The 24,283-nt window shown below is 39.2% G+C and overlaps 1 protein-coding gene and 1 long non-coding RNA gene across 7 annotated transcripts in view; one reads left to right on the top strand and one right to left on the bottom strand.

Annotated features, from left to right (window-relative positions):
* The window catches only part of CHSY3 (chondroitin sulfate synthase 3), a 286,394-nt gene extending 284,354 nt beyond the window's left edge, over nucleotides 1-2,040 (bottom strand). For all 5 annotated transcript variants that reach the window (XM_045394201.3, XM_005557683.5, XM_073995183.1 and 2 more), the window contains exon 1: nucleotides 886-2,040. In XM_045394201.3, coding sequence (XP_045250136.1) covers nucleotides 886-1,687 — 802 coding nt within the window. In that variant the 5' untranslated portion in view covers nucleotides 1,688-2,040. The remainder of the gene's footprint in view (nucleotides 1-885) is intronic.
* LOC123574036 (uncharacterized) overlaps nucleotides 547-24,283 on the top strand; it is a 124,613-nt gene continuing 100,876 nt past the window's right edge. The window contains exons 1-2 of one of the 2 annotated variants that reach the window (XR_006698857.3): nucleotides 547-675; nucleotides 6,952-7,032. This is a non-coding gene — a long non-coding RNA (uncharacterized lncRNA). Of the gene's footprint in view, nucleotides 676-788; nucleotides 938-6,951; nucleotides 7,033-24,283 lie in introns of those variants that run through there. The other variant, XR_006698856.3, reaches the window with a different exon arrangement.

The raw sequence follows: 24,283 nt of genomic DNA, 5'->3' as shown, positions 1-24,283 counted from the left end.
GGCTGCCTGTGGTTCTGGGAAGAACTTCCAGCCTCTGCTTATCACCGCGGCCACCAAAATGCACTGGAAAGGAACCAGTACTAGTGTGTGCTAGTACAGTCTGCTGTTCCCGGGGTCTGGCTTATCAGTGGGTGCTTTCCTCTTCTTCCCCACCACTAATTCCTTACAATATGCCCATCCTCTCAGGGTTTTATTGAGGTGTGGCGGGGGATGGGAGACGGCTTGGTGCTGCACTGTAGTGGCTGGAAAGAGCAGCGTGCTAGGGCGGTGGGGATGGCCAGGGACTCCCAGTGTGTGGAGAGTTGAGCCAAAGGGAAGGGAACATGTAGGAAAGGGTCCCGGACAGCGAAGATGATTCCTCAATCTGAGCAGTTCCAAAAGTGCTCTAGATCCAGTTTAAACAAAAGAGCAAGATTCAAAGCAAGAACACTGGATCTCCAAACTGGTTGTAGCCAGCATCCTCCGTCTTCCCTTCCTGCACCAAAGACCACGCCCCTCTGGACCGATTGGGGAAACTACCATCAGCAGGGGCTTTCAGAGGAGGGCAGAGTGGGAATGGCCTTTGGTTTAGCTCTACGGTCCCTTTTCTAACCTCTCCCACACGGTAAAGACTGAGGGACAAGAGCGAGGCGGCACCGAAAACAGCAAGTGAGGAAGGCGAATAAAGCCAGGCAGGTGTGAGAAGGGTCCAGATTGCAGAAGAGGAGGAACGGGCTACGAATTATGGGCGGATGCAAGGGGTGGGGAGGGCGGGCCAGGGCCTGTGGGAGCCGGGAGCACGTGCTGGCAGAGAAGCAGCGGAGGGCCTGGGCAGGGGCTAGGGCCGGTTACAGAGAAAGGAGTTGGGGAGGCGGACAGGCTGGAAGGCCGGCGCAGGGAGGTCACCTTTGATGTAGACATCGTCGTCGGCGCGCATGAACCACTCATACTTGTCCAGGTAGTGGTCGTGCATGTACTTGATCATCATGAAGGACTTTTTCTGGGGAGGATAGGAGTCGTCCACACCCGGCAGCGCGATGACAGGCAGGGGTGGCGGGGGCTGGCCGGCGTTGGGGGGCTGCTGGCTGGAAAAGAACTCCACACGGCCGGGGATGAAACGCGCCCAGGTCCGCTGCGCGGCCAGCGCGCGGCTGCCCAGGTACTTCTGCGCGGTCATCACCCCCACGTATAGGAAGTCCCGGGGTCGGGCGCTCGGGGCGGCAGCACCCCCGTCCCCGCTGCCGTTGTGGCTACTCCCTGGCCGGCCGCCTCTCCGCTGCCCAGCCGCGCCCCCGTCCTCCTCCTCTGGTTGCCCCTCGGCCGCTGGAGCACCGGGAAGCCCCGTCGCACCCTCAGGCTCGCGTCCTCGCCGCCGCTGCTGCAGCAGAGGTGGCTGCTGCCAGGGGCTACTTCGAAAACTGGTGATTCCGGGGGCTGCCTCGGGCAGCGGTGGCCCCTGGAGCTCCTGGCGCGCGGGGGGCGGCGACTGCTCCTGCCGTGGCCGGGACTGGAGCTGGAGGAGCGGCTGCTGAGCGCCGGCGCCGGGGCCAGCCGCGGAGCGACCGTAGTAGGAGCAGAGGCTGGAGCCGCGTCTCTTCCTCTCGCTCAGCTCCGCCACCCTGGGGGCGATGAGCCAGGACGCGGCGGTGAAGCCCAGTACCAGCCCTAATGCCACGCTCATCCACGGGCGGCGGGAGCGCACAGCCATCGCGGCTGCCCCGGGCGCGGACGCTCGCTGGGCTGCCGCGGCGGGGCACGCGGGTTCCCCGGCTCACACCCGCCCCTCCTCCGCCTTTGCGCCCCCAGCCCCGGCCGCAGCCCGCCGCCTAGGCGCCGACACCGGCTGGAGGTCGGAGCGCCGCGGACGCCTCGACTGCCGCGGGCTGCAGCTGCCTGCCAGGCTCTCGCTCGGCTCTGGGCCGGGGCTCCGAGCGAGGGTCGGGAGTGAAACTTCTCCCGGCGGCGACGGTGGCGGCGGCGGCGGCAGCGAGAGGAGCTGCAGGAGGAGGAGGAGCAGAGGCGGCGGCAACGCGTCCGCTCCTAGGCTGCCACCCTGTCACTGGCGCGCCTGGGCCCTCCCTCCTCTCTTCTTCCCGAGCCCCCGCCCTCGCTCCCGCCTCCCGCTCCCCCCGCCGCCGGGCTCCGAGCTGGCCCGGAGGGGGAGCCGCAGGCGGCACCGCTGCCAGCCGGAGGGAAGCGCGGGCCGCGGTATTTCCCCGTCACCCGCCCTTGGACGGCCCCCGTCCGCGCCTCAGTCCAGAGCCGGCCTCCTCTCCGGAAGGAAACGATCCCTGTCGGGCCGCCTCCGGCTTGCAGCGCCGACGCCCCCTCTTCCCTCCTCCCCCAGCTCTTGCTCTTCGTCCCATTTCCCGTCCCATCCCGCCCCTCCGCTGGCCTCCCGACACTCGTGTCTGGGGGCTCTACTGGCCTCCTCCCGGCGCCTAGGCTCCGCTGACCTCATCGGCGGAGCTCGGGTCCGGGAGCCCCCACTAAGTTCGTTGCTGTCCCTCCGGGGTCTCCTCCCCCGGCCCACAGCCGGGTACGTCCTGGCGTGACCCTTCCCACTCTGCCCCGCCCCAGGTCTGCCAGGGCGCCACTCTTCGCGTTTTCCGTCCTTTCCACGTTGTTCTTACCGCTGCCCCTCCGCGCCTTCTCTCTCTACTCGGTCATTTGTCAGGAAACCCAACGTCCCATCCCAGCACCTCTCCTCCCAGCCTAACTTCCCTCCTACCTGCATCCTCCACCAGCTCTCCTCAGTCCATCACAGAAGTACCATTGTCGTTTGGAGTCTCTCCTAAGAAAATCTCTGAGGGATTGGAAATACTTACCCTGAAAGGCTGAGGGAGATGATGGTGACTGGGGGTTCAATCCCCAAAGAACGTAAAAATCCCATGTCCACCTGTTGAGTTGGAAAACGTGAGGCTGCCTAATGGTCTCCCCCTCGGCTCTCCTGATGATAGCTGTTCTAGAAATGAGAACCATGGTCTATTTTCAGTCTTGGTAGAAGATTGGCTCAGTGAGACTGTCAAATAGTGGAGAAATGGGCACACATTCACAGGGCCAATACCCTGAAGATCCAAAGGGAAGAAAGTCTTACCCCCACAAAATAAGTGAACTTAATCAAAAAATAAAATGGAAGATACGATTTTTATTCTTGCCTATGAACCGTTTTATTTTCTAAGGCAAAGACAGGAAAATTTTACCTCTCCAATGAGGGAGGAAAGTTCTCCAGCAACAGAATCTCAAAAAAGTTAAGCTGTATTGGCCAAAATCATTGTGACTTAGTTACGTTAGGAAGAAATTACCTGAAGGTATATGACATTTTGAAGAAGGGAGCATTAACAAATTTCTCTCTAAAGGTTGTGCATAAAGCTATAGTCTGGGGTGCTTTTGGCATCCCAAGCCCGCCCTTCTCTTCAAATTTCAGTCTTCTGTTTTAGACATCAAACGCAAGGGGATGGTATTGAATGGCATTAGACATAATGGCTCGATCCAGCGAGGTGCTGGCAGCGTCCCTGGAACACTAGGCCTGCCTGGAGTCCTTGGAGGAATGGTTCTTTCCACACCGGTCACTGGCTGTGCATGAGCACGTCTGACTGAATGTTTCATCTGCTGGACAATGAAGCTCCTTTTCCACATCTAGGTTTTGCCCAGAGACACTTGGGAATACAGATTATTAGACTCTCTCAAAGTTGAAGTTTAGTTAGAATACAAAGCTAGTCAAACAGACCCCTTCTGATTTGAAAATATATCTTCCCAAAGCCGTTTTAAAATTTCTAGAATAGTACTATTCAATAGAACTTTCACTATCATGGAAATTTTTTTTATTTGTTCTGATAAGACAGTAGCCACATAAAATTATGGAGCATTGAAAGGTGACTAGTGTGATTGACAAAATGAGTTTTCATTTTATTTAATTTTAATTACTTTTTATTTAAATAGCCCCATGTGGCTAGGGGTTACCATGTAGGACAGCACATTTCCAGAGGATTTCCTATTGCATATGGTCAACAGTGAAGGACAAATAAGTCCACCCACACACCAGTACCCTCTCCCCTGCAGTATTCAACTGGAGTTTATGGTAATGGATGTCATTCATGTAGTTGATCTACAAAATCATTAATTCTCATTGGGCATAACTAACCCATTCATCAACTGTTCGGAATATTTGGGGAGAAAGTTAATTTCATTCACTTATTCAGCAAGTGTATATTAGAGATTAAACATTAGACAAGGTGGAAGGCTCTGGACATGGAGATGTCAACAAACTATTCAGTACTTCCCATCATGAAACTTATAGTGCATTGAAGAAGACAGACATTAAACATCACACTATGAAATGAATTACAATGGTGATAAATGATATGAACAGAAATACAGAGTACTCTGAGAATATTTATAAGAGCATCTAATTTAGTCTGGGAATCAGGGAAGGCACTAGAAAATATTCAAATAAAATGAAAGTCAGTGAAGTGATGTTACATATGAGGCAAGTGACCTTGGGCAAGTTATGAAAATTCTCTAAGTTTTGGATTTCTCATTTGTAAATTCATTTCTGTGAGGCTTTATTAATGTACTATATGAAGTGCTTAGCACAATGTTTAGTTCATTGTAGATGCTTGGCAAATGTTCTCCTCATTTCTAATCCCTTCCCTCATGCTAAAACCTCTCTCTCATGGTATCTATCATCTAATTTTTATTACATTTCATATTTTCATTTATTTAACAGATACTTACTTAGTATCTACTGTAAGGCAGACACTATTACTGAGAAGCAGAAGTAAACAAAACAAAGTCCTGACTTCATGGGTACACACACACACACACAAACGCAAGTGTGTATATGAAGTATTTTTACATATAAAGAAATAAATACATGTAATATGTTGGTGTAAGTGTTTATTTAAAAAATAGAGAAGGATAGTGAGTGTATTATGTGTTGGGTGAGGCCACTTAAAACTGATAGGTCAGGAAAGTTCTGTCTGATAATTTTAGCAGAGAACAGGAAAAAGTGAGGAAACTAATCCTGAAGATATCTGAAATAATATTTTTCAAGGAGAAGGAGTAGCTAACACAAGTCTTTGACACAGACATGTTATATTGAGAAGCAGCAGAGGCCAAAGTAGATTGGAAAAAGGAGGCAGTGGATGACTTGTTGATAATTTAGGTCAGTGCTGAATAGAATTATAATGTGAGCCACAAATGCAAGACATATAATTTAGTTTTTTTCTAGAAGCCTCATTTAAAAACAGATGAAATTGATTTTAATACTTTTTATTCAACTTAATATATCCAAACTATCAGGAGATATTTTACATTCTTTTTATTGATACTAATTTTTCAAAACCATTTTGTGCTCTCCACTTACAGCACATCTGAATTCAAACTAGCCACATTTCCAATGTTCAATAGACACAAGTGGTTAGGGACTACCATATTGGACAGTGCATATGTAGATCCTTGCAGACATTCATAAAGACTTTGGCTTTGATTCCAAGTGACAATGAAGCTGTTGTGTAGAGTAGTGATCTGGTTTTTATTTATTGTTTACAAGGATCATTCTAGCTCCTATGGGGAGAAAATAAACTAGAGTGGGACAAGGGTAGAATTAGATAAAACATTGAAATCTTTATTGAAGTGACCCCATCACTTTAGAATAGAAGGGAAAAAGCAAGCCTCTTTTTTGTTCTTCCCGCACAGCATCTACCCCTTTCCTTATTTGTAATAAATAGAAGCTTTGGGAAAAGATTTTTATATAAATTTAATTTTATATGTATTGAGATTCCTGTCGTTATCTGTGGGAATTTCCCAAAGTCAGTAAAGTAATTTTCTCGTACTCACTTTTGTTCTGAAGATACATGATTTTACAGGAGGTAATTTTCTGGGAAATCTCTATCAAGAACTCACTTTTTTATTTTCACAACATTAAGTAATAAGTTATAGGAATAATTTAAGAAAAAAAATTTCAATTGGATATAAGGGTTGTTGAGGAGGAAATTTTCATGGAACTAACAATGAAGAAAAATAAACATAGTTGCATACCAAAATATAACAAAATCTATATACTATGTTAGAAGAAAGAATACACAAATACAGGTAATTCTATAATAATAACTCTGGGAAAAATGTCTCATATAGTTGCTGTTCTTATCTAAGCAAGAATGTACCAATAAGTATACTTGTGAACCATCTCATAAAATCTCTGTGAAGCAACTCAGTAGTGGATTTTGAGAAAAAAGCAATAATAAAATCCTCCTAAAATTATAATAGTTTACAAAGAAAATTACAAAACTGATTTTCTGTCTTTCCTAAACCCTTTAACAATTTCAAATATGTCCATATTAGACTACAGTAACATATGAATTATTTGCCGCCTTCTCTGAGTTGTAACTACTGGAACATAAGGTATCATCTGGATTCACAGTGAAGACAGATTTCTTCTTGTAGAGGTTGTGTTCCTGTGGCTTTGGAAAGACTTTAATGTCAACCACCCCAAGACAAAGTCTGCTACACTTAGCAGAAAGTCTTTGAGCAGACTACTTTAATGGAACTACATTAGATATTAAAACTAATTGGAAAAGGTTACTAATAACATTAAAATCACAGACAAGGCACAAATGACTTTAAAGGGTGGAATCATTCTTTGATCATTTATGAAAGTGAAAGGTCAATGAATGTTCAGTTTATGCTTTTGCTACAGGCTATAATCAAGATTAGACTTGTCCTGACACTTTGAATCAGGATTTTACTAAGCTATTTTGAATGTTATCATTTTTTCTTGACAGATCAAGGCTGAGTTAATTTCGTTTGTGTGAAGCAACTGTGGCATCTAGTGGTTAATAATCATAATGGTAATTCAGTTTGTTCCTAAGGGATAAATTGTGTTACAAAATATTTTTGATATTGCCAAGGAGTATTATAATTATAGAGACATACTAAGATAACAATTTGATTCTATTTTTATTTTCTCAGAAATCAGCACATGAGGAGATGATCAAAATTAATATATTGAAATATGAAAAGGTAATTATTTACAGCATATCATAAAACTAGGTAAGTTTCTGGGCCTAGTATTAATCTACATTTAATCACCATGAAAATGTTGCAGTAAATTTTTTTACACTGATCAGATATTTGATGCTACCAAAGATTTATTAATCATGAATTACTTTTTAGGTATGATAATGCTATTGCAGCCTTGTTTTTTATAGAAAGAGTCCTTATTTTCTAAAATACATACTGAAATGTTCATAAACTGGTATGATATCTGGGATTTAGATATATGGGATAGAGGGAGATGTAGATGTGACTAAGGTCTGATTGACCAGGTGTTGATTACTATTAGGGTAGGCAATTATCTTTGGATAAATTTGGATCTCTATAATAAAAAGGTTTTTTAAAAAAATACTTCATTTGTTTAAGGTCAGCACATACTCTTCATTTATTTTCTGCAGATTTACCTAACCAAGAGATGGTCCACTTGTTTAAGCAATCAGTGAGAAGATCAATTGAGAGGAAAGAATGAAACTCCTCCTGTCACTTGGGAAAGGGTCAAAAAGCAATCAATTGAAATAAAAACATCCACTTCTTCCAGCCCCTCTTGGCCCCATGACAGTCTGAGACATAAGCAAAATACCCAATTGAGCTTTTACAAAGAAAAAGGGACTATTTACACATAATATTTTTGTAAGTAGTAATAGTCTATGATTAGGTAGTGGGCTGCAAAATCTCGAGTTCCTAATCACTAACCTGAATTTATGCTAAAAAAAAAAAAAAGACTTTAATTTTTAATTGGCTCCGTTCACTACTTTCCTAAAATATGAATAATCTCCAATTCAATATTTCCTGTCTCAGAAAACTTAAAATAAAATGCATGTGCCACCTTCTTTCTGTTGCTTTAATTGTCAATCCCTGTTAATTACTTGGTTTTCCTTTCCTGTCCCATAGATCTGTGCTGTTCAGTAGAGATATAAAATTATCCACATATGTAATTTTAAAAATTTTAGTAGCCACATTTTGCGAAGCAAAGACATGTGAAATTAATCTGACTAATATACTTCATTTTATTTTCCTTAATATATGCAGTTCCAGTAGAGAGTAGAGTTGTGGGTATTTGAGACTGGGAAGCATAAGTGGGAGAAGGAGGAGAGCATGCATAAAGGATACAAAATCACAGCTAGATAGGAGGAATGAGTTTGGGTGTTCTGAAGCATCATAGGGTGAATATGGTTCATTATCATTTTTGTATATTTCCAAAAAGCTAGAAGAGAAGATTTTTGCATTTTCACAGCACAAAGAAAGGTAAAATGTTTCAGGTGATAGGTATCATATGCTAATTACCCTGATTTGATCATTATATATTATGTACATGTATTAAAATATCACTCTGTATCCCATAAATATACACAATTATTACATGTCAACTAAAACTAAAAGGATGGGGGAAGCTAAAACATTTTTTAAATTAAAGAAAATACCATTTCCGATTGTTCAATTCCCACCTATGAGTGAGAGCATGCGGTGTTTGGTTTTTTGTCCTTGCCATAGTTTGCTGAGAATGATGGTTTCCAGCTTCATCCATGTCCCTACAAAGGACATGAACTCATCATTTATTTATATATTTATTTATTTATTTATTTATTTATTTATTTATTTTGAGACGGAGTCTTGCTCAGTTGCCCAGGCTGGAGTGTGGTGGTGCAATCTCAGCTCACTCCAAGTTCTGCCTCCCAGGTTCACGCCATTCTCCTGCTTCAGCCTCCCGAGTAGCTGGGACTACAGGCGTCCGCCACTACGCCCGGCTAATTTTTTTGTATTTTTAGTAGAGACGGGGTTTCACCGTGTTAGCCAGGATGGTCTCGATCTCCTGACTTCGTGATGCACCTGTCTCGGCCTCCCAAAGTGCTGGGATTACAGGCGTGAGCCACCGCGCCCAGCCGAACTCATCATTTTTAATGGCTGCATAGTATTCCATGGTGTATATGTGCCACATTTTCTTAATCCAGTCTATCATTGTTGGACATTTGGGTTGGTTCCAAGTCTTTGCTATTGTGAATAGTGCCGAAATAAACATACGTGTGCATGTGTCTTTATAGCAGCATGATTTATAATCCTTTGGGTATGTACCCAATAATGGGATGGCAGGGTCAAATGGTATCTCTAGTTCTAGATCCCTGAGGAATCACCACACTGTCTTCCACAATGGATGAACTAGTTTACAGTCCCACCAACAGTGTAAAAGTGTTCCTATTTCTCCACATCGTCTCCAGGACTTGTTCTTTCCTGACTTTTTAATGATAGCCATTCTACCTGGTGTGAGATGGTATCTCACTGTGGTTTTGATTTGCATTTCTCTGATGGCCAGTGATGATGAGCATTTTTTCATGTGTCTGTTGACTGCATAAATGTCTTCTTTTGAGACATGTCTGTTCATATCCTTCGTCCACTTGTTGATGGGGTTGTTTGTTTTTTTCTTGTAAATTTGTTTGAGTTCTTGGTAGGTTCTGGATATTAGCCCTTTGTCAGATGAGTAGATTGCAAAAATTTTCTCCGATTCTATTGGTTGCCTGTTCACTCTGATGGTATTTTATTTTGCTGTGCAGAGCTCTTTAGTTTAATTAGATCCCATTTGTCAATTTTAGTTTTTGTTGCCACTGCTTTTGGTGTTTTAGACGTGAAGTTCTTGCCCATGCCTATGTCCTGAATGGTATTGCCTAGGTTTTCTTCTAGGGTTTTTATGGTTTTAGGTCTAACATTTAAGTCTTTAATCCATCTTGAATTAATTTTTGTATAAGGTGTAAGGAAGGTATCCAGTTTCAGTTTTCTACATATGGCTAGCCAGTTTTCCCAGCACCATTTGTTAATTAGGGAATCCTTTCCCCATTTCTTGTTTTTGTCAGGTTTGTCAAAGATCAGATGGTTGTGGATGTGTGGTATTATTTCTGAAGGCTCTGTTCTGTTCCATTGGTCTATATCTCTGTTTTGGTACCAGTACCATGCTGTTTTGGTTACCGTAGCTTTGTAGTATAGTTTGAAGTCAAGTAGCGTGATTCCTCCAGCTTTGTTCTTTTGGCTTACGATTGACTTGGCAATGCAAGCTCTTTTTTGGTTCCATATGAATTTAAAGTAGTTTTTTCCAATTCTGTGAAGAAAGTCATTGGTAGCTTGATGGGGATGGCATTGAATCTGTAAATTACCTTGGGCAAAATGACCATTTTCACGATATTGATTCTTCCTATCCATGAGTATGGAATGTTCTTCCATTTGTCTGTATCCTCTTTTATTTCATGAGTAGTGGTTTGTAGTTCTCCTTGAAGAGGTCCTTCACATCCCTTGTAAGTTGGATTCCTAGGTATTTTATTCTCTTTGAAGCAATTGTGAATGGGAGTTCACTCATGATTTGGCTCTCTGTTTGTCTCTTATTGGTGTATAAGAATGCTTATGATTGTTGCACATTGATTTTGTATCCTGAGACTTTGTTGAAGTTGCTTATCGGCTTAAGGAGATTTTGGCCTGAGACGATGGGGTTTTCTAGATATACAATCATATCATCTGCAAACAGGAACAATTTGACTTCTTCTTTTCCTAACTGAATACCCTTTATTTCTTTCTCCTGCCTGATTTCCCTGAACAGAACTTCCAACACGATGTTGAATAGGAGTGGTGAGAGAGGGCATCCCTGTCTTGTGCCAGTTTTCAAAGGGAATGCTTCCAGTTTTTGCCCATTCAGTATGATATTGGCTGTGGGTTTGTCATAAATAGCTCTTATTATTTTGAGACACATTCCATCAATACTGAATTTATTGAGAGTTTTTAGCATGAAGGGCTGTTGAATTTTGTCAAAGACCTTTTCTGCATCTATTGAGATAATCATGTGATTTTTGTCATTGGTTCTGTTTATATGCTGGATTACATTTATTGATTTGCATATGTTGAACCAGCCTTGCATCCCAGAGATGAAGCCCACTTGATCATGGTGGATAAGCTTTTTGATGTGTTGCTGGATTTGGTTTGCCAGTATTTTATTGAGGATTTGGACACAGGAAGGGGAACATCACATACCGGGCCTGTTGTGGGGTGGGGGAGTGGGGAGGGATAGCATTAGGAGATATACCTAATGTAAATGATGAGTTAATAGGTGCAGCACACCAATATGGCACATGTATACATATGTAACAAACCTGCACGTTGTGCACATGTACCCTAGAACTTAAAGTATAATTTAAAAAAATAAAAAAGAGAAGGTAGTTGAGGGTAGTAGGTTTCTGGGTTATTTAAATATTTTATTTTTTCTTATTTGTACTTAATTTTCTACATGGCACTGAGAATCTAAAGCAAGTTGAGTATTGTGCATGTCTTTGTTCTCAAACAGCAGCCATGGCCATAATAATGGCAGGATACCTACAGCTTACTAAGACTCCCTTTCACATAGCTCCTATGCATTCTACAGTTGGAGAACGTGAGTTCCAGGAGATTTGTTTACCAGACCAGTTTATGCTAGGATGGGACAGAATGGGAGTTAGAGGTGCTGAAAAAAATGGAAACCTTTCGTGTTACCACATTTCTGTCATTCAGTATCTAAAAATTAACGTGGACCTACTTGAGCCTTTGAGGATTAATGAGCTTATTTGTGAATAATCAGATAAGAGAAATAAAGGTTTATTTCAGTAGCTCTCAAATTTTAGTAGGGAATAAGAGGACTCCACCCCCCGAGTTTCTGAGTCAGCAGGTTTGGAGCTTGAGAATTTGCATTTCTAATAAGTTCTCAGTGATGCCCGTGTTTCTAGTCAAGGACCAGCAATGGTGGAACACGCTTCTTAGTGCCTTTACTGCTCCATGGATTGGCTAGAGTGGCATCACCTGGGAACTTGTTTGAAAGGCAGAATACTTTCCAATTATGTTTTGGAATAAAGTCTATGACCATTAACTATGCATTTTTTTATTGCTATCTCATAGCCAGTGCACTGTACATATTTACAGAGAAAAAAATAAAGGATTGAATTTTCTGTCCATTCATTCATTCACTTATTTGACCATTTGGAGTCATGTAAGAAGCTCACAGACTCAGAAGCTCTTCAGCTCTTCCTCAGACTCAAGTCACTGTTGGTCACTAATGCTGACAAAGAAGTACTTTCCGATGCATCTTCTTTCCTTAGGTTCAAAAATGATTCTCGAGTTATTTGAAGGATCTCTCTCAACCCTTTGTTTTCTTGTTCAAGTTGAAATATTCGTTCTTGTTCCTTGCAACCCTGTTGCTCGTCAATTTCAATGGCTTTCCTCATTACTGCCGCCATTTCAGTTATCTGGTCAACATGTGCTTGCAGTTCCCCAAAAGTTGACTGTTTATTTAGTGTACATTCTGATTTGCTTCCAAGTGCCTTCTCTCCAGTCCATGTTGAGGTGCTTCAAGGATGTGTCGAGATGCATCAAGGAAGAAACTGAGCCATTGCTAGTTGGTAGAGAAATGAAAGGTTTTCACAGTGACTACTGAATATACCAAGAGCTTTTGGCAGTACTGCTGGCTTTCTGGGTGATTAATTAGGTAAACTTGAATATTCCCAATAAATGTTTGAGAATTCATAAATTATACCAATTTAAAACTATAAATTTTTGCCACTGTTTTGTGAACGGAAGATTTGTATCCTAAATTTCATCCTTCTTATTTGGCGTCAAAGTTAATAAAAAGTTTATGTACCATGAAAAAAAAAAAAAAAAAGAAAGAAAGAAAGGCAGAATACTGATCCCAGTTTGAAAGAGTCAGAATCTGCATTTTAACAGGATCCTCAGGTGATTTGCTTACATGAGAAAGTTTGGGAAGCAGCACTTTGGTACATAGGTTATCAAATACCAATTAGATAAATCATAAATCTGAAATGGGGTGTGTGACATTCCTGCTTGTAATATATTTTTCTCATGTTTGTGACTGATAAATAATACAAAACTTATGAATAAAAAAATACCATTTCTGACTATTAAGCCTAAAAACACTTAAATGATAGAGACAATTGGATTTCAGGATGTTTACAGGATTCATTGTGCTGCATTCTTAGATACCAACATATGAATACATTGCATATTTATACACATAAATATGATATATATGTATGACATGTTTACATACAGAAACACTATATATATGCATATGTACATACAGAAACACACATATATACATTTCTTTATAACCACATATCATGACAAGTTAAACGTAAGAGGAGAGATTAGGGGTCTTTCCTTTTCCATAATGATTACTCTTATTTAAATTTTAGGATACCTTACTAGGATGTAGGAGAAGTTAGATACCACATCTCTCAACCCAGTGCGAAGGGGATATGGCTTAGGCTTAGCAAGTTGGGTATTCTATCTGAGATTTTGTATCTTGAGTGAATGAGGCAGAAATAATTTATAATTCATCTTAAGGTGCTGCATACAGCAGTGGACTTTTATTTAAGTCTGTAGTGAACTAATAATGACACAAATATTTCAATAGTTATTAAAAGTAAGGATTTATGACTTTCAACAGAATGTTAGCACCAAGAGAGCAGATTGTTTTTCTGCCAGTCTTCAAAATTCTTGGCGGGGTGGGGGGGGGGGGGTGGTTGAAAATATAATTATTTTCACAAACTATCTTATTTAATCATGTTAACATGATTCCACATAGTTGGAAGTAAAACACCCTCAGCAAATGCAAAAGAGCAGAAATTATAACAAATAGTATGTCAGACCACTGTGCGAGCAAATTAGAACTCAGGATTGAGGAACTCACTCAAAACCGCACAGCTGCATGGAAACTGAACAACCTGCTCCTGAATGACTACTGGGTAAATAACAAAATGAAGGTAGAAATAAAGATGTTCTTTGAAACCAGTGAGAACGAAGACGCAATGTACCAGAATCTCTGGGACACATTTAAAGCAGTGTGTAGAGGAAAATTTATAGCACTAAATACCCACAAGAGAAAGCAGGAAAGATGTAAAATAGCCACCCTAACATCACAATTAAAAGAACTGGAGAAGCAAGAGCAAACAAATTGAAAAGCTAGCAGAAGACAAGAAATAACTAAAATCAGAGCAGAACTGAAGGAGATAGAGACACGAAAAACCATTCAAAAAAATCAATAAATCCAGGAGCTGTTTTTTAAATAATAAAATAGATAGACTGCTAGCCAGACCAATAAAGAAGAAAAGAGAGAAGAATCAAATAGACGCAATAAAAATGATAAAGGGAATATCACCACTGATCCCACAGAAATACAAACTACTGTCAGAAAATACTATAAACACCTCTACACAAACAAACTAGGAAATCTAGAAGAAATGGATAAATTCCTGGACACATACACCCTCCCAAGACTAAACCAGGAAGAAGTCAAACCCCTGAATAGACCAATAACAAGTTCTGAAATTGAGGCAGTAATTAATTTAATTAAATTAATTAAAGTAATTAATTAAACCAACCAAAAAAAGCCCAGGACCAGAGGGATTCACAGCTGAATTCTACCAGAGGTACAAAGAGGATCTGGTACCATTCCTTCTGAAACTATTCCAAACAATAGGAAAAGAAGGAATCCTCCCTAACTCATTTTATGAGGCCAGCATCATCCTGATACCAAAACCTGGCAGACACACAACAGAAAGAAGAAAATTTCAGGCCAATATCTCTGAAGAACATCTATGCGAAAATCCTCAATAAAATACTGGCAAACTGAATCCAACAGCACATCAAAAAGCTTATCCACCATGATCAAGTTGGCTTCAACCCTGGGATGCAAAGCTGGATCAACATATACAAATCATTAAACGTAATCCATCACATAAACAGAACCAGTGACAAAAAAAACACATGATTATCTCAACAGATGCTGAAAAGGCCTTCAATAAAATTCAACACTGCTTCATGCTAAAAACTCTCAATAAACTAGGTATTGATGGAACGTGTCTCAAAATAATAAGAGCTATTTGTGGCAAACCCACAGACAATATCATACTGAATGGGCAAAAGGTGGAAACATTCCGTTTGAAAACCGGCACAAGGATGCCCTCTCACCACTCCTGTTCAACATAGTATTGGAAGTTCTGGCCAGGGCAATTAGGCAAGAGAAAGAAATAAAGCGTATTCAAATAGGAAGAGAGGAAGTCAAATTGTCTCTCTTTGAAGATGACTTGATTGTATGTTTAGAAAGCCCTATCGTCTCAGTCCAAAATGTCCTTAAGCTGATAAGCAACTTCAGCAAAATCTCAGGATACAAAATCAATGTGCAAAAATCGTAAGCATTCCTGTACTCCAATAATAGACAGCCAAATCATGAGTGAACTCCCATTCACAATTGCTACAAAGAGAATAAAATACCTGGGAATACAACTTACAAGGGATGTGAAGGCTCTCTTCAGGGAGAACTACAAACCACTGCTCAAGGAAATGAGAGAGGACACAAACAACTGGAAAAACATTCCATGTGCATGGATACAGAAAATCAATATCATAAAAATGGCCATACTGCCCAAAGTAATGTATAGGTTTGATGCTATCCCCATCAAGCTACCATTGACTATCTTCACAGAATTAGAAAAAACTACTTTAAGTTTAATATGGAACCAAAAAAGAGCCCGTATAGCCAAGACAATCCTAAGCAAGTGAAATGTTTTTAAGTACATGATTGTCTCCATGTTTCTAGAGTCACACCTATTGTTTTTTAGGAATCCAGTAGGTTGAATGAATCTTCTGAGACCAATATAATTTAAATTTTTCAAGACTTGTCTAATTTGTATACAGTAACAAATTAATATCTTTAACAATTTGGGAAATATGCTTCTCATTTCTACAAAAATAAGCTGCAGGACAGTACATTACTCTGAAGTTCCAATCATTTTGTATTATTCCATCAAATAAATAATATCTTGATTAGCTAATTCTAGAGTTGGACAGTCATAAAATTTAGTGAGGAAGGAAGATAACCTTGCCATACCAATAAAATTGAAAGGAGCAATTATTTTCATTTTGATGCCAATTGGAGCTCTAAGAATAGAGGGAATGCTAACTCCAAATTAAATTTTGTAAATATGAAAAAAGTAAATTGGCACTCGTAAATGAAATTCTAGAGGAATTTACAAGTGGTCATCATCTAGAAAATGCAACAAGACTATTGTGCAGGATCCATAGTATGGGGTGGAGAATGGTGATGATGCTTTCTTCTCACTGGGCCCCTGTGGCCTAATCTCTGAGTTCTTATTAGGCAGAAAGAGGACAAGAAGGATAGCTTCCAGCCAAGAATAAAAGCACATATTATAAGTTAGGGTGGAGTACGACATTCTTTAGACCCCCACTGAAGCTTTGCTCACTCTCTATTCTACAACACACATTATTTTTGTTCCAGACTGCTCTCCCCATGTGGACCTTTACAGAAAAGCAGACAGGAATAAAAACAGTGCCATCTGAATCAGATTAAAATTAAATTTAGGTTTTAGTATTAGCAGCACAGCATTAGGACTGCAGGACACAGTATAGTTATCCAAGTCATCTCAAACCTTCTTGTACGCATGCAGACCCCAATTGGCCATGATGGTATACAAATAATTAAAATGTTGGCACCTAGGTCAGTGTTTTTCAAAGTGGAATCCTACACAAGTATTTCTAATGCTTTTTTTGTGGCATAACTATTAAGAGTAAATCTGAAATCCTACTGAATCCACTTTATGGGACTATTGGAGCTGCTGATGTTTGCCCTGTTGCCACTCCCTATTGAATTACCAGAATTCATGGTAAGGAACTACTACTGCCATCGTACCATGTCTTATTTTGGGGGATTCCCTTTGGCTATTAAAAAAAATTACCAGGGAAAATTTCAAACATATACAAGGTACATAGACTAGAACTCCCTGTGCAGTTCATCCAACTTCAACTTATGACCAGTTTTATCTGTATCACCACCAGCTTGATCCCTATTGGATTATTTTAAAGCAAATCAAAAATACAATATCATTTACATATTAATATTTCAATATGTATCTCTAAAAGATAGGGACTTTAAAATAACCAAATATCATGACCTTACAAAATATCCAAGAAACATTTCCTAATATTATTAAATATTAAATTATTCATATTTCCAACAGTCTCATCAGTTCCATATTTTCATAATAGTCTCATCAATTCCCTAAATCAGTATTGTTTTATATGTTTCTCAAGATTCTCTAGCAGGTTATGCCTCTATGTCTTTATCTTTTTTTTGTATTATATTTAGTTAAAAAAGAAAAAACTGGGTCATTTGCCCTCTGAGGTTTCCTACAACCTGAAATTTTGCAGATTCCACCCCTGTCATGTCATTTATCACGCATCTCTATGTTCTGTATATGCTGTGAATTGGTAAGATGGTGTAGGGCCTAGAGACTTGCCAATGCCAGTTTATTTTTTTCTTCTTGAACCAAAGTACTTCATGGATAGCTTTATGTTCTTTCAGGAGACGTATAATATTTGTCTATTTCTGATGTAAGCAGCTGTTTATAATGAATTCCTATGCATCAATTCATTTGAAGTTGCAAATGGCAATATTCTACTTCTACTACTGTTCTTCCTTATTACTGAAATACTTCTATGAGGAGAAAACTTCCTATTATCCAGTGGTACAATATGGATAAAAATAAGATAAATAGTTCTTTCCTTTTACTCTTAGTTTATGATGATCCAGAGATTTTAAAAGATGATTAATACCAATGTCTATGCCCAGTTCCTTAGAAGACCTTGCTAAGTAAAACTAATTGAAATAATCCCAAAATGGAAGCTTATTTACACCAGAAGCAATCTTATTTTCTGCTATGTAATCCCTAATCATATCACTAATATTTCAGCCTACACATCAAGACATAAGTTATCGCTGTGAGAAGAAAAAGAAGCTATATTTTCCCATTTTTACTTTTTTATTCAATAAGTGGTATTTATTGACCTTTTACAATTTGGAAGCATATAGGCTGTGAACGTAAGGTAGAAAGCTGGACACACACACACACATATATAATAGAATATAATATAGAATTCTATATATATATATATAGAATAAAAAGCTGGAGATATATATATATGGGGGAGTACACACACAGTTCCTAGCCACCTGGAACTTCTGATATATTATATATGAATTATTTATGAATCATAGGAAATTGTGCTTTGTGTTCAAAAAGAGTTCACTGGGATTGAATTTGGGAAAGGAAAAAACCTGCTAAACATGGTTCTTTTATACAGTGAGTGTTTATATAGTCATTTTCTATGTGGTTTTGGCTTCAGCTGTGGTTTGCTGTCTTTTCCTGTCTGTATCGATGCCCCTTTTCTTCTTAGGTTATTCATTAATGACACAGTGATGTTAGACATTAAGAGACCTACATTGCAGTCCGTGCTTTTAGGGTTGCTACAATATCTGTGAACCTTTCATAGAAAATTCAGCTCTGCTAATCATTTATTCACCAGTAAAAATAGGGGTATTGGGCTAGAGTAGAGGTGAGCAAACTATAGCCCATAGGCCAAATCCAGACCATCACCTGATTTTGTATGACCTACAAGTTAAGAATGATTTTTACATCTTAAAATGCTTTTACATTTTTAAATTGTGACATTTAAAATATTACATAAGTACCCACATAATATCCTCAATTTTGCCATTTGGCCTGCAATACCTAAATTATTTAATATTTGGCTTTTTAAACAAAAGTTCACCAATCCCTGGCTACCACAGTGATTTTCAATCTATTTTCAGTAGCGGAACTTTAAAAAAGAGAAAAGAATTATGATACAAACTCCTCTGCTTAAAACAAATAAATTGTACATTTGTTTAAATGAATTTAAAATTGTTAATAATTGCTTACTAAAAAATTCAGTGAGGAACAATGAGGTTTGATGAACATAATAGACATAAGGAAGGAACAATTTTGACACTGAGGATTGTAGATGGAAATTACAGTCTTAAAGAAGATACAGCTTACAATTTATTCCTGTGGATTTTTTGTTAGACTATTTCAAATATAAAATCCTGTTTCAAGTAGATAAGTGATTATAAATAGTAGCATTTTTTTTAACAACTCACCTTGCCATCTCAGGACACTCTGAAATTATACTGATCCAAATTCTTTAAAAATAAGTAGAAAATTTTGATTTTACTTACAACATCCAAGAAGAGCTCTCATAATCAAAAAATCATAATCAGACAAGAAGCATCAACAATTTGAAATAAGAGATAAAGCTGTCTATATTTTAACACTTTATATTTTCTTGTCATTGCACCACTGAGGAGCAGGCAACCAACAGATGAATTTGCTGCTGTAATTTTATGTGAGTGGACATAAGCTAACTTGAATTTTAAAGATAGCAGTGAAAAACAACAGCCTTCTTGCTTAAGGTTCCTTAACATAATGTTCAAGTATGTGCATAAATATGACAGTTACAGCTTTATTCTGAAGTTCAAGAAGAAACAGGTAACTTTAAATTACAATGGGATTAAAGTTAGTATAATTTGGCATTGTATTTTATGAGAGATTAGATTAGAAAGCAAGATGAAAATTGGGTTGAGTGAAAATTACCCTTGAGGACTCCTTATTTGCCTATAAAGTAGATTATACATGGTTTTGGATATGTTTATCTTTATGTGATGCATTTTATGCCACTTAAGTTTGAGGACTGCTGAACTGGACTGAGAGGAAGCAATATATTCATATGTGTGAGAATTCTGCCCTTAAAATAACCTGCTACACCCTTGCAGTGAGTAGAGGATGGGTAGAGAATTCAGAAATACTCCTTGTGTTCAATGTTTGTCTTCCACTGACATTCTTTAACAGCTTTGCAAATTGTTGTGTGGATTAAGTTAAATAAGATGAACACCCCCAGCATAAGGTCTGGAAAACAGAAAGTGCTTAACAGATATTTCCTATATATATGAATATGACTGAAATATACACTGACCCACGCTTACCTAGAAAAATGTGATTTCTTGGTCCATTTGTCTAGTGGCCTTTGCTCTTTGACTCCACCCATCATCTAGTTCCTATTCATTTATTTGGCAAAGATTTACCGAGCACTTGGTTTGTGGTCCTGTTCTAAGTGCTGGAATTTCATTAAACAAAGCAGATAAAATTCTCTTGTCTTTGTCTTGGGGAGCTACACACTGGTGGGGAGTGGTAGACAATAAAATGAAACATATTTTAACATTGTACAGTACATGGTGGCTCACGCCTGTCATCTAAGTACTTTGGGAGGCCGAGGCGGGCAGATCACGAAGTCAAGAGATCAAGAAAATCCTGGCTAACATGGTAAAACCCCGTCTCTACCAAAAATACAAAAATTAGCTAGGCGTGGTGGCGCAAGCCTGTAGTCCAAGCTACTTGGGAGGCTGAGGCAGGAGAATCGCTTGAACTGGGATGCAGAGGTTGCAGTGAGCCAAGATTGCACCATTGCACTCCAGCCTGGCAACAGAGCTAGACTCTGTCTCAAAAAAAAAAAAAGAGAGAAAGAGAAAGAGAGTAAGAAAAGAAAAGAAAACATAAGACAAAGAAGTGGGTTAAGAACTTAGGGATAGAGAGGCAATTGTTAAATATGTGGTCAAGGAAGGTCTCATTCAGAAGATGACATATGAGCAAATACTTGAAGGAGGTGAGGAAGCAAAACCCTGTGATTCTTGTGGAGGGAGCATTCCCGGCAGATGGAAGCGTGGTATGTGCCAGAAGCAGCAAGGAGGCTGGGATGGCTGAAGGGGAGTATAGTAAGGGGAATGTCACAAAAGATGAGGTTACCAGGTAAGGGGTATGCCCTCTAGCACCTGTTGGCCAGTGTAAGACTTTCACTTGGAGATGGGAAGCCATCGCAGAGGTTTGAGCAGAAGAAGTCTCTGAGCTCGCTTAAGTTTTAACACAATTCCTCCACAATGGGCCTCATGGAGTAACATCTTATGTGATAGTTAGGTCCTGTAATTAAGTTTTAAGCTACGCACACATTTGGTATTCCTTCACAATATAAAACTTTTAGGTTTACCTGCTATTCTTCATTATAGCATTACAAATAGCTAAAAACACTATTTGAATGAATTACAATCAAACATTTCTGGAACCCCTAAAACCCCCCCGTGGACCCACAGAACATAGGCTGATGTCTCCTGAGTTAGATGAGCTTAAAGACTCTTCCAGTTCAATGTTCTGTGTACTCCTTAGTCAGGATGCCGGACAAGTTGGCCTGAGTTAGTTTCTGGCTATAGGTATTTATGTCTGACCTCTTTAGTTTGTTCTCTAGCTGTTTTTAAATAGTTATTCTTCTTTTCCTGCAAATGGCATCTCCTTATTCCTTTGTTTAGATGCTGCTTAGGGATCCTCCTGGCATTTATTTTGGGCATTATCTCCAACTCATTGGAGCTTAGATGTATCTGATTAACAGCACTTCAAGATGGCTAAAGTTGATGAGATTTTCTTGTCACTTGCTATATTATTTCAGAGGTAACATTAATGAAACTGTTAAGTCAAGCTACAGATCATGGTTGTGCATGTGTGACAGGAGTGTTGTTGCTGGGTTTTTTTTTTTTTTTCCAGATAATAGTTTGTATTTATCTTCAGTTTTTCTCCTTCTTCCTCCTATTTCAAGCTGGTAGCCAGGCCATTTATATTTCCTTGCGCCCAGCCTTTTTTGCAGAGCTGGAAATAGAGTCCTCCTGAGGACAACAGTCATTTCTATGTATTGAAAAAAGTATTAGCTCATAGATGAGAGCATTTTGGCTGTCCCAGCAGGTAAGGAGAGAGTGGAGAAAGGAGTGAGGTCTTTGAAGCCAGAGAGTGAGATGACATTTCTAGTTTCTAAAAGGGGACCAAGATCTGTGTGTCCCATAATCATTGGTGATTTGAGTCCCCCTAGTAGCAGCCTCCAGGGATTTGGTGCCTTAGACACAGTGGTCCCAGCCTCAACAAAAACTCAGGGCATCCAACAGAAAGGGCAGAGAGAGTCACTAGCCCAGAAGGTACCATGCATAAGGAGTGATGGATATATTAGCAGAAACCACTGAGGACCCATATCCTTTGAAGCATCTCAGATACTTGATCCTATGCCAAACCCTAAGACTTTAAACAGTCCTGATGGGAAGATGTATCCCAGAAGTGTCTGAGATTTGATTTCATACTGTCCCCTCAAAATAGAGGACTGAAGATGGACTTAAGAAGACTTAAAAAAAATAAAGAAATGTTGCTTGGCATGTATATTGAATATGTAGACCAAGACTTAACAGGATCCACAATCTTCTTGCCCTCAGGCAATAATGACCTAGAAATTTTTAAAAAATAAGCTCCCTGTCCCAATGACACTTCCTTTTTACATAAAATGTTAATTAAGTACTTGCTGTTGCTTCAAGTTCTTGTAACTTCTGAATGTATTTCATTAAACATGACTCTTAGAAATCACATTTATTCAGCTAAAGAATATGAATAAATCTGACATTCATCCTATAGAGATTTTTCACTCTGATTTGATACTCTGAGGAAGTTACATGAGTTAGGATGCATATGATATTAGATTATTTTTTAAATATTATCACCATATGCTAAAATACTAAATCAGACTAATGTCTAACTTCATCCATTTAAAAATATTTAATCCTTAAAATTTAATACTTAGATGTGATGCTACTACATTTCAGCCTAGACATGTGAATTTTGCATATTATTCCTGTAATAGCAGTGCAGTCGGATACATAATTCATCTTTAAAAGGTCTGATGACTTAGACATAATGTGACCTTTGGCAATTTGCATTTGTCTTTGCTTCTGTTAGCTGAAAAATGAAGATAAAATTTACCTCATGATGTTTTTGTGAAACTTTATGTGGTGTTTTGTGCTTTAAACAAGTTTAGTAATTCACAAGGTCTAATGTTAATTTTTATTAATGGGCATTTAATAGGTTTTGAAATTTTATTTATTTATTTATTTATTTATTTATTTATTTGCCTGCCCAGCATCCTTCTTTTGGGGAATCATCTGACCTCTCATCTATAGTAATCCTGTTCCGTCTTTGTGGTTAAGTGGGGCCAAATATAGTACATAGCTCTCTCAAAGCTCTGACCATCATGTAACCCCAACAAGTCTAATAATACCCCTTCACAGGATCTTTGCCAGAGATCATAGGAAAGATGCTCTCACTTTTCCACAATCTCTGGCTGCAAGGGCATTGTGAGCCTCGAGCTGCTGGGGGACTCATTTTAGACACATGGAAACAGTTTGAGTGTGAAGCCACACAGGTGACCTTGTTGTTGTTTAAGGATCCAAATCCAGCAATGTTTAGAAACTCACTTCTAGATTTTTAGTTATGTGAGGCAATTTATGCCATTTTTCATAAGCTACTTTATGATGAACTTCTGCCACTCACAAATAATAGAATTTTCACACACACACACACACACACATGCACAAATGGTGAAATGTGCTTTGAGGTCATACCTCATGTAATCAAATCCCAGCTCTTTACGTATAAGTCGAGATTGTGTGTGTGTGTGTGTGTATTATAGCATAGCGTCTAGACCATGAGATGTATTCAATAAATGCAAGATATTATTACACCAAATAAGGTGTACATTAAAAATATTACCTGGTTAAGAAGAGATACATTTAAAACAACCAAGTAATAGTACAGAGTTTTTAAAAACCCAATACTTCAGCAAAGAAGAGATAGAGAACATATAGGACAGTGAAATTAAATGGAGCTCAAAGAAAGGTGAATAAATTCTTAGTGAAAAATAGGAACATAAAAAAGTGAAGACATAAATTCATGTATTTGATGACACCAGCAGCACAAAATCCATGAATCAAAAGTTGCCAACCAGTGCTCCAGACATTCTATTTATTTTATTTTTTAAATGGAATATTTGATGCTGGCACTGAAACAAAAACTCTATGGATAGCACCAAACCAGCAGATATTCTAAATTGGCAGAATTTTTGTTAGCTATTTCAGTACCTTACTCATAAATTTTCCTTAATTTTTTTCTAAGGGTGGTGTTAACAGAATTATAAAAAACTTGAATATTAAGTTTCCACTTTTCTGGAAATTTTATACACATAGAGCAGACATTTCTACAGACATGTTATAACAGTTATTTACTGGAATATGGTTTCTGTCTGGGGTTTTTAATTAGTTTATGAGGGAACTAAAATGATAATATGTTAAAATCAAATTATCTTTATTAAAACAGGAAAATAAATTATGTGGTAACAATTATTATATTAAAATGATATTTTTATTAAATCTGGTGTTTTGTTTTAAATATAAGCTAGTCAATTCCTAGGTTTAAGTCAAAATGTAAGA

Source organism: Macaca fascicularis, chromosome 6 (genome assembly GCF_037993035.2).
Source record: "Macaca fascicularis isolate 582-1 chromosome 6, T2T-MFA8v1.1".
NCBI lineage: Eukaryota > Metazoa > Chordata > Mammalia > Primates > Cercopithecidae > Macaca > Macaca fascicularis.
The sequence above is the reverse complement of the archived record's forward strand: the minus strand, read 5'-3'. Positions and strand labels throughout refer to the sequence as shown.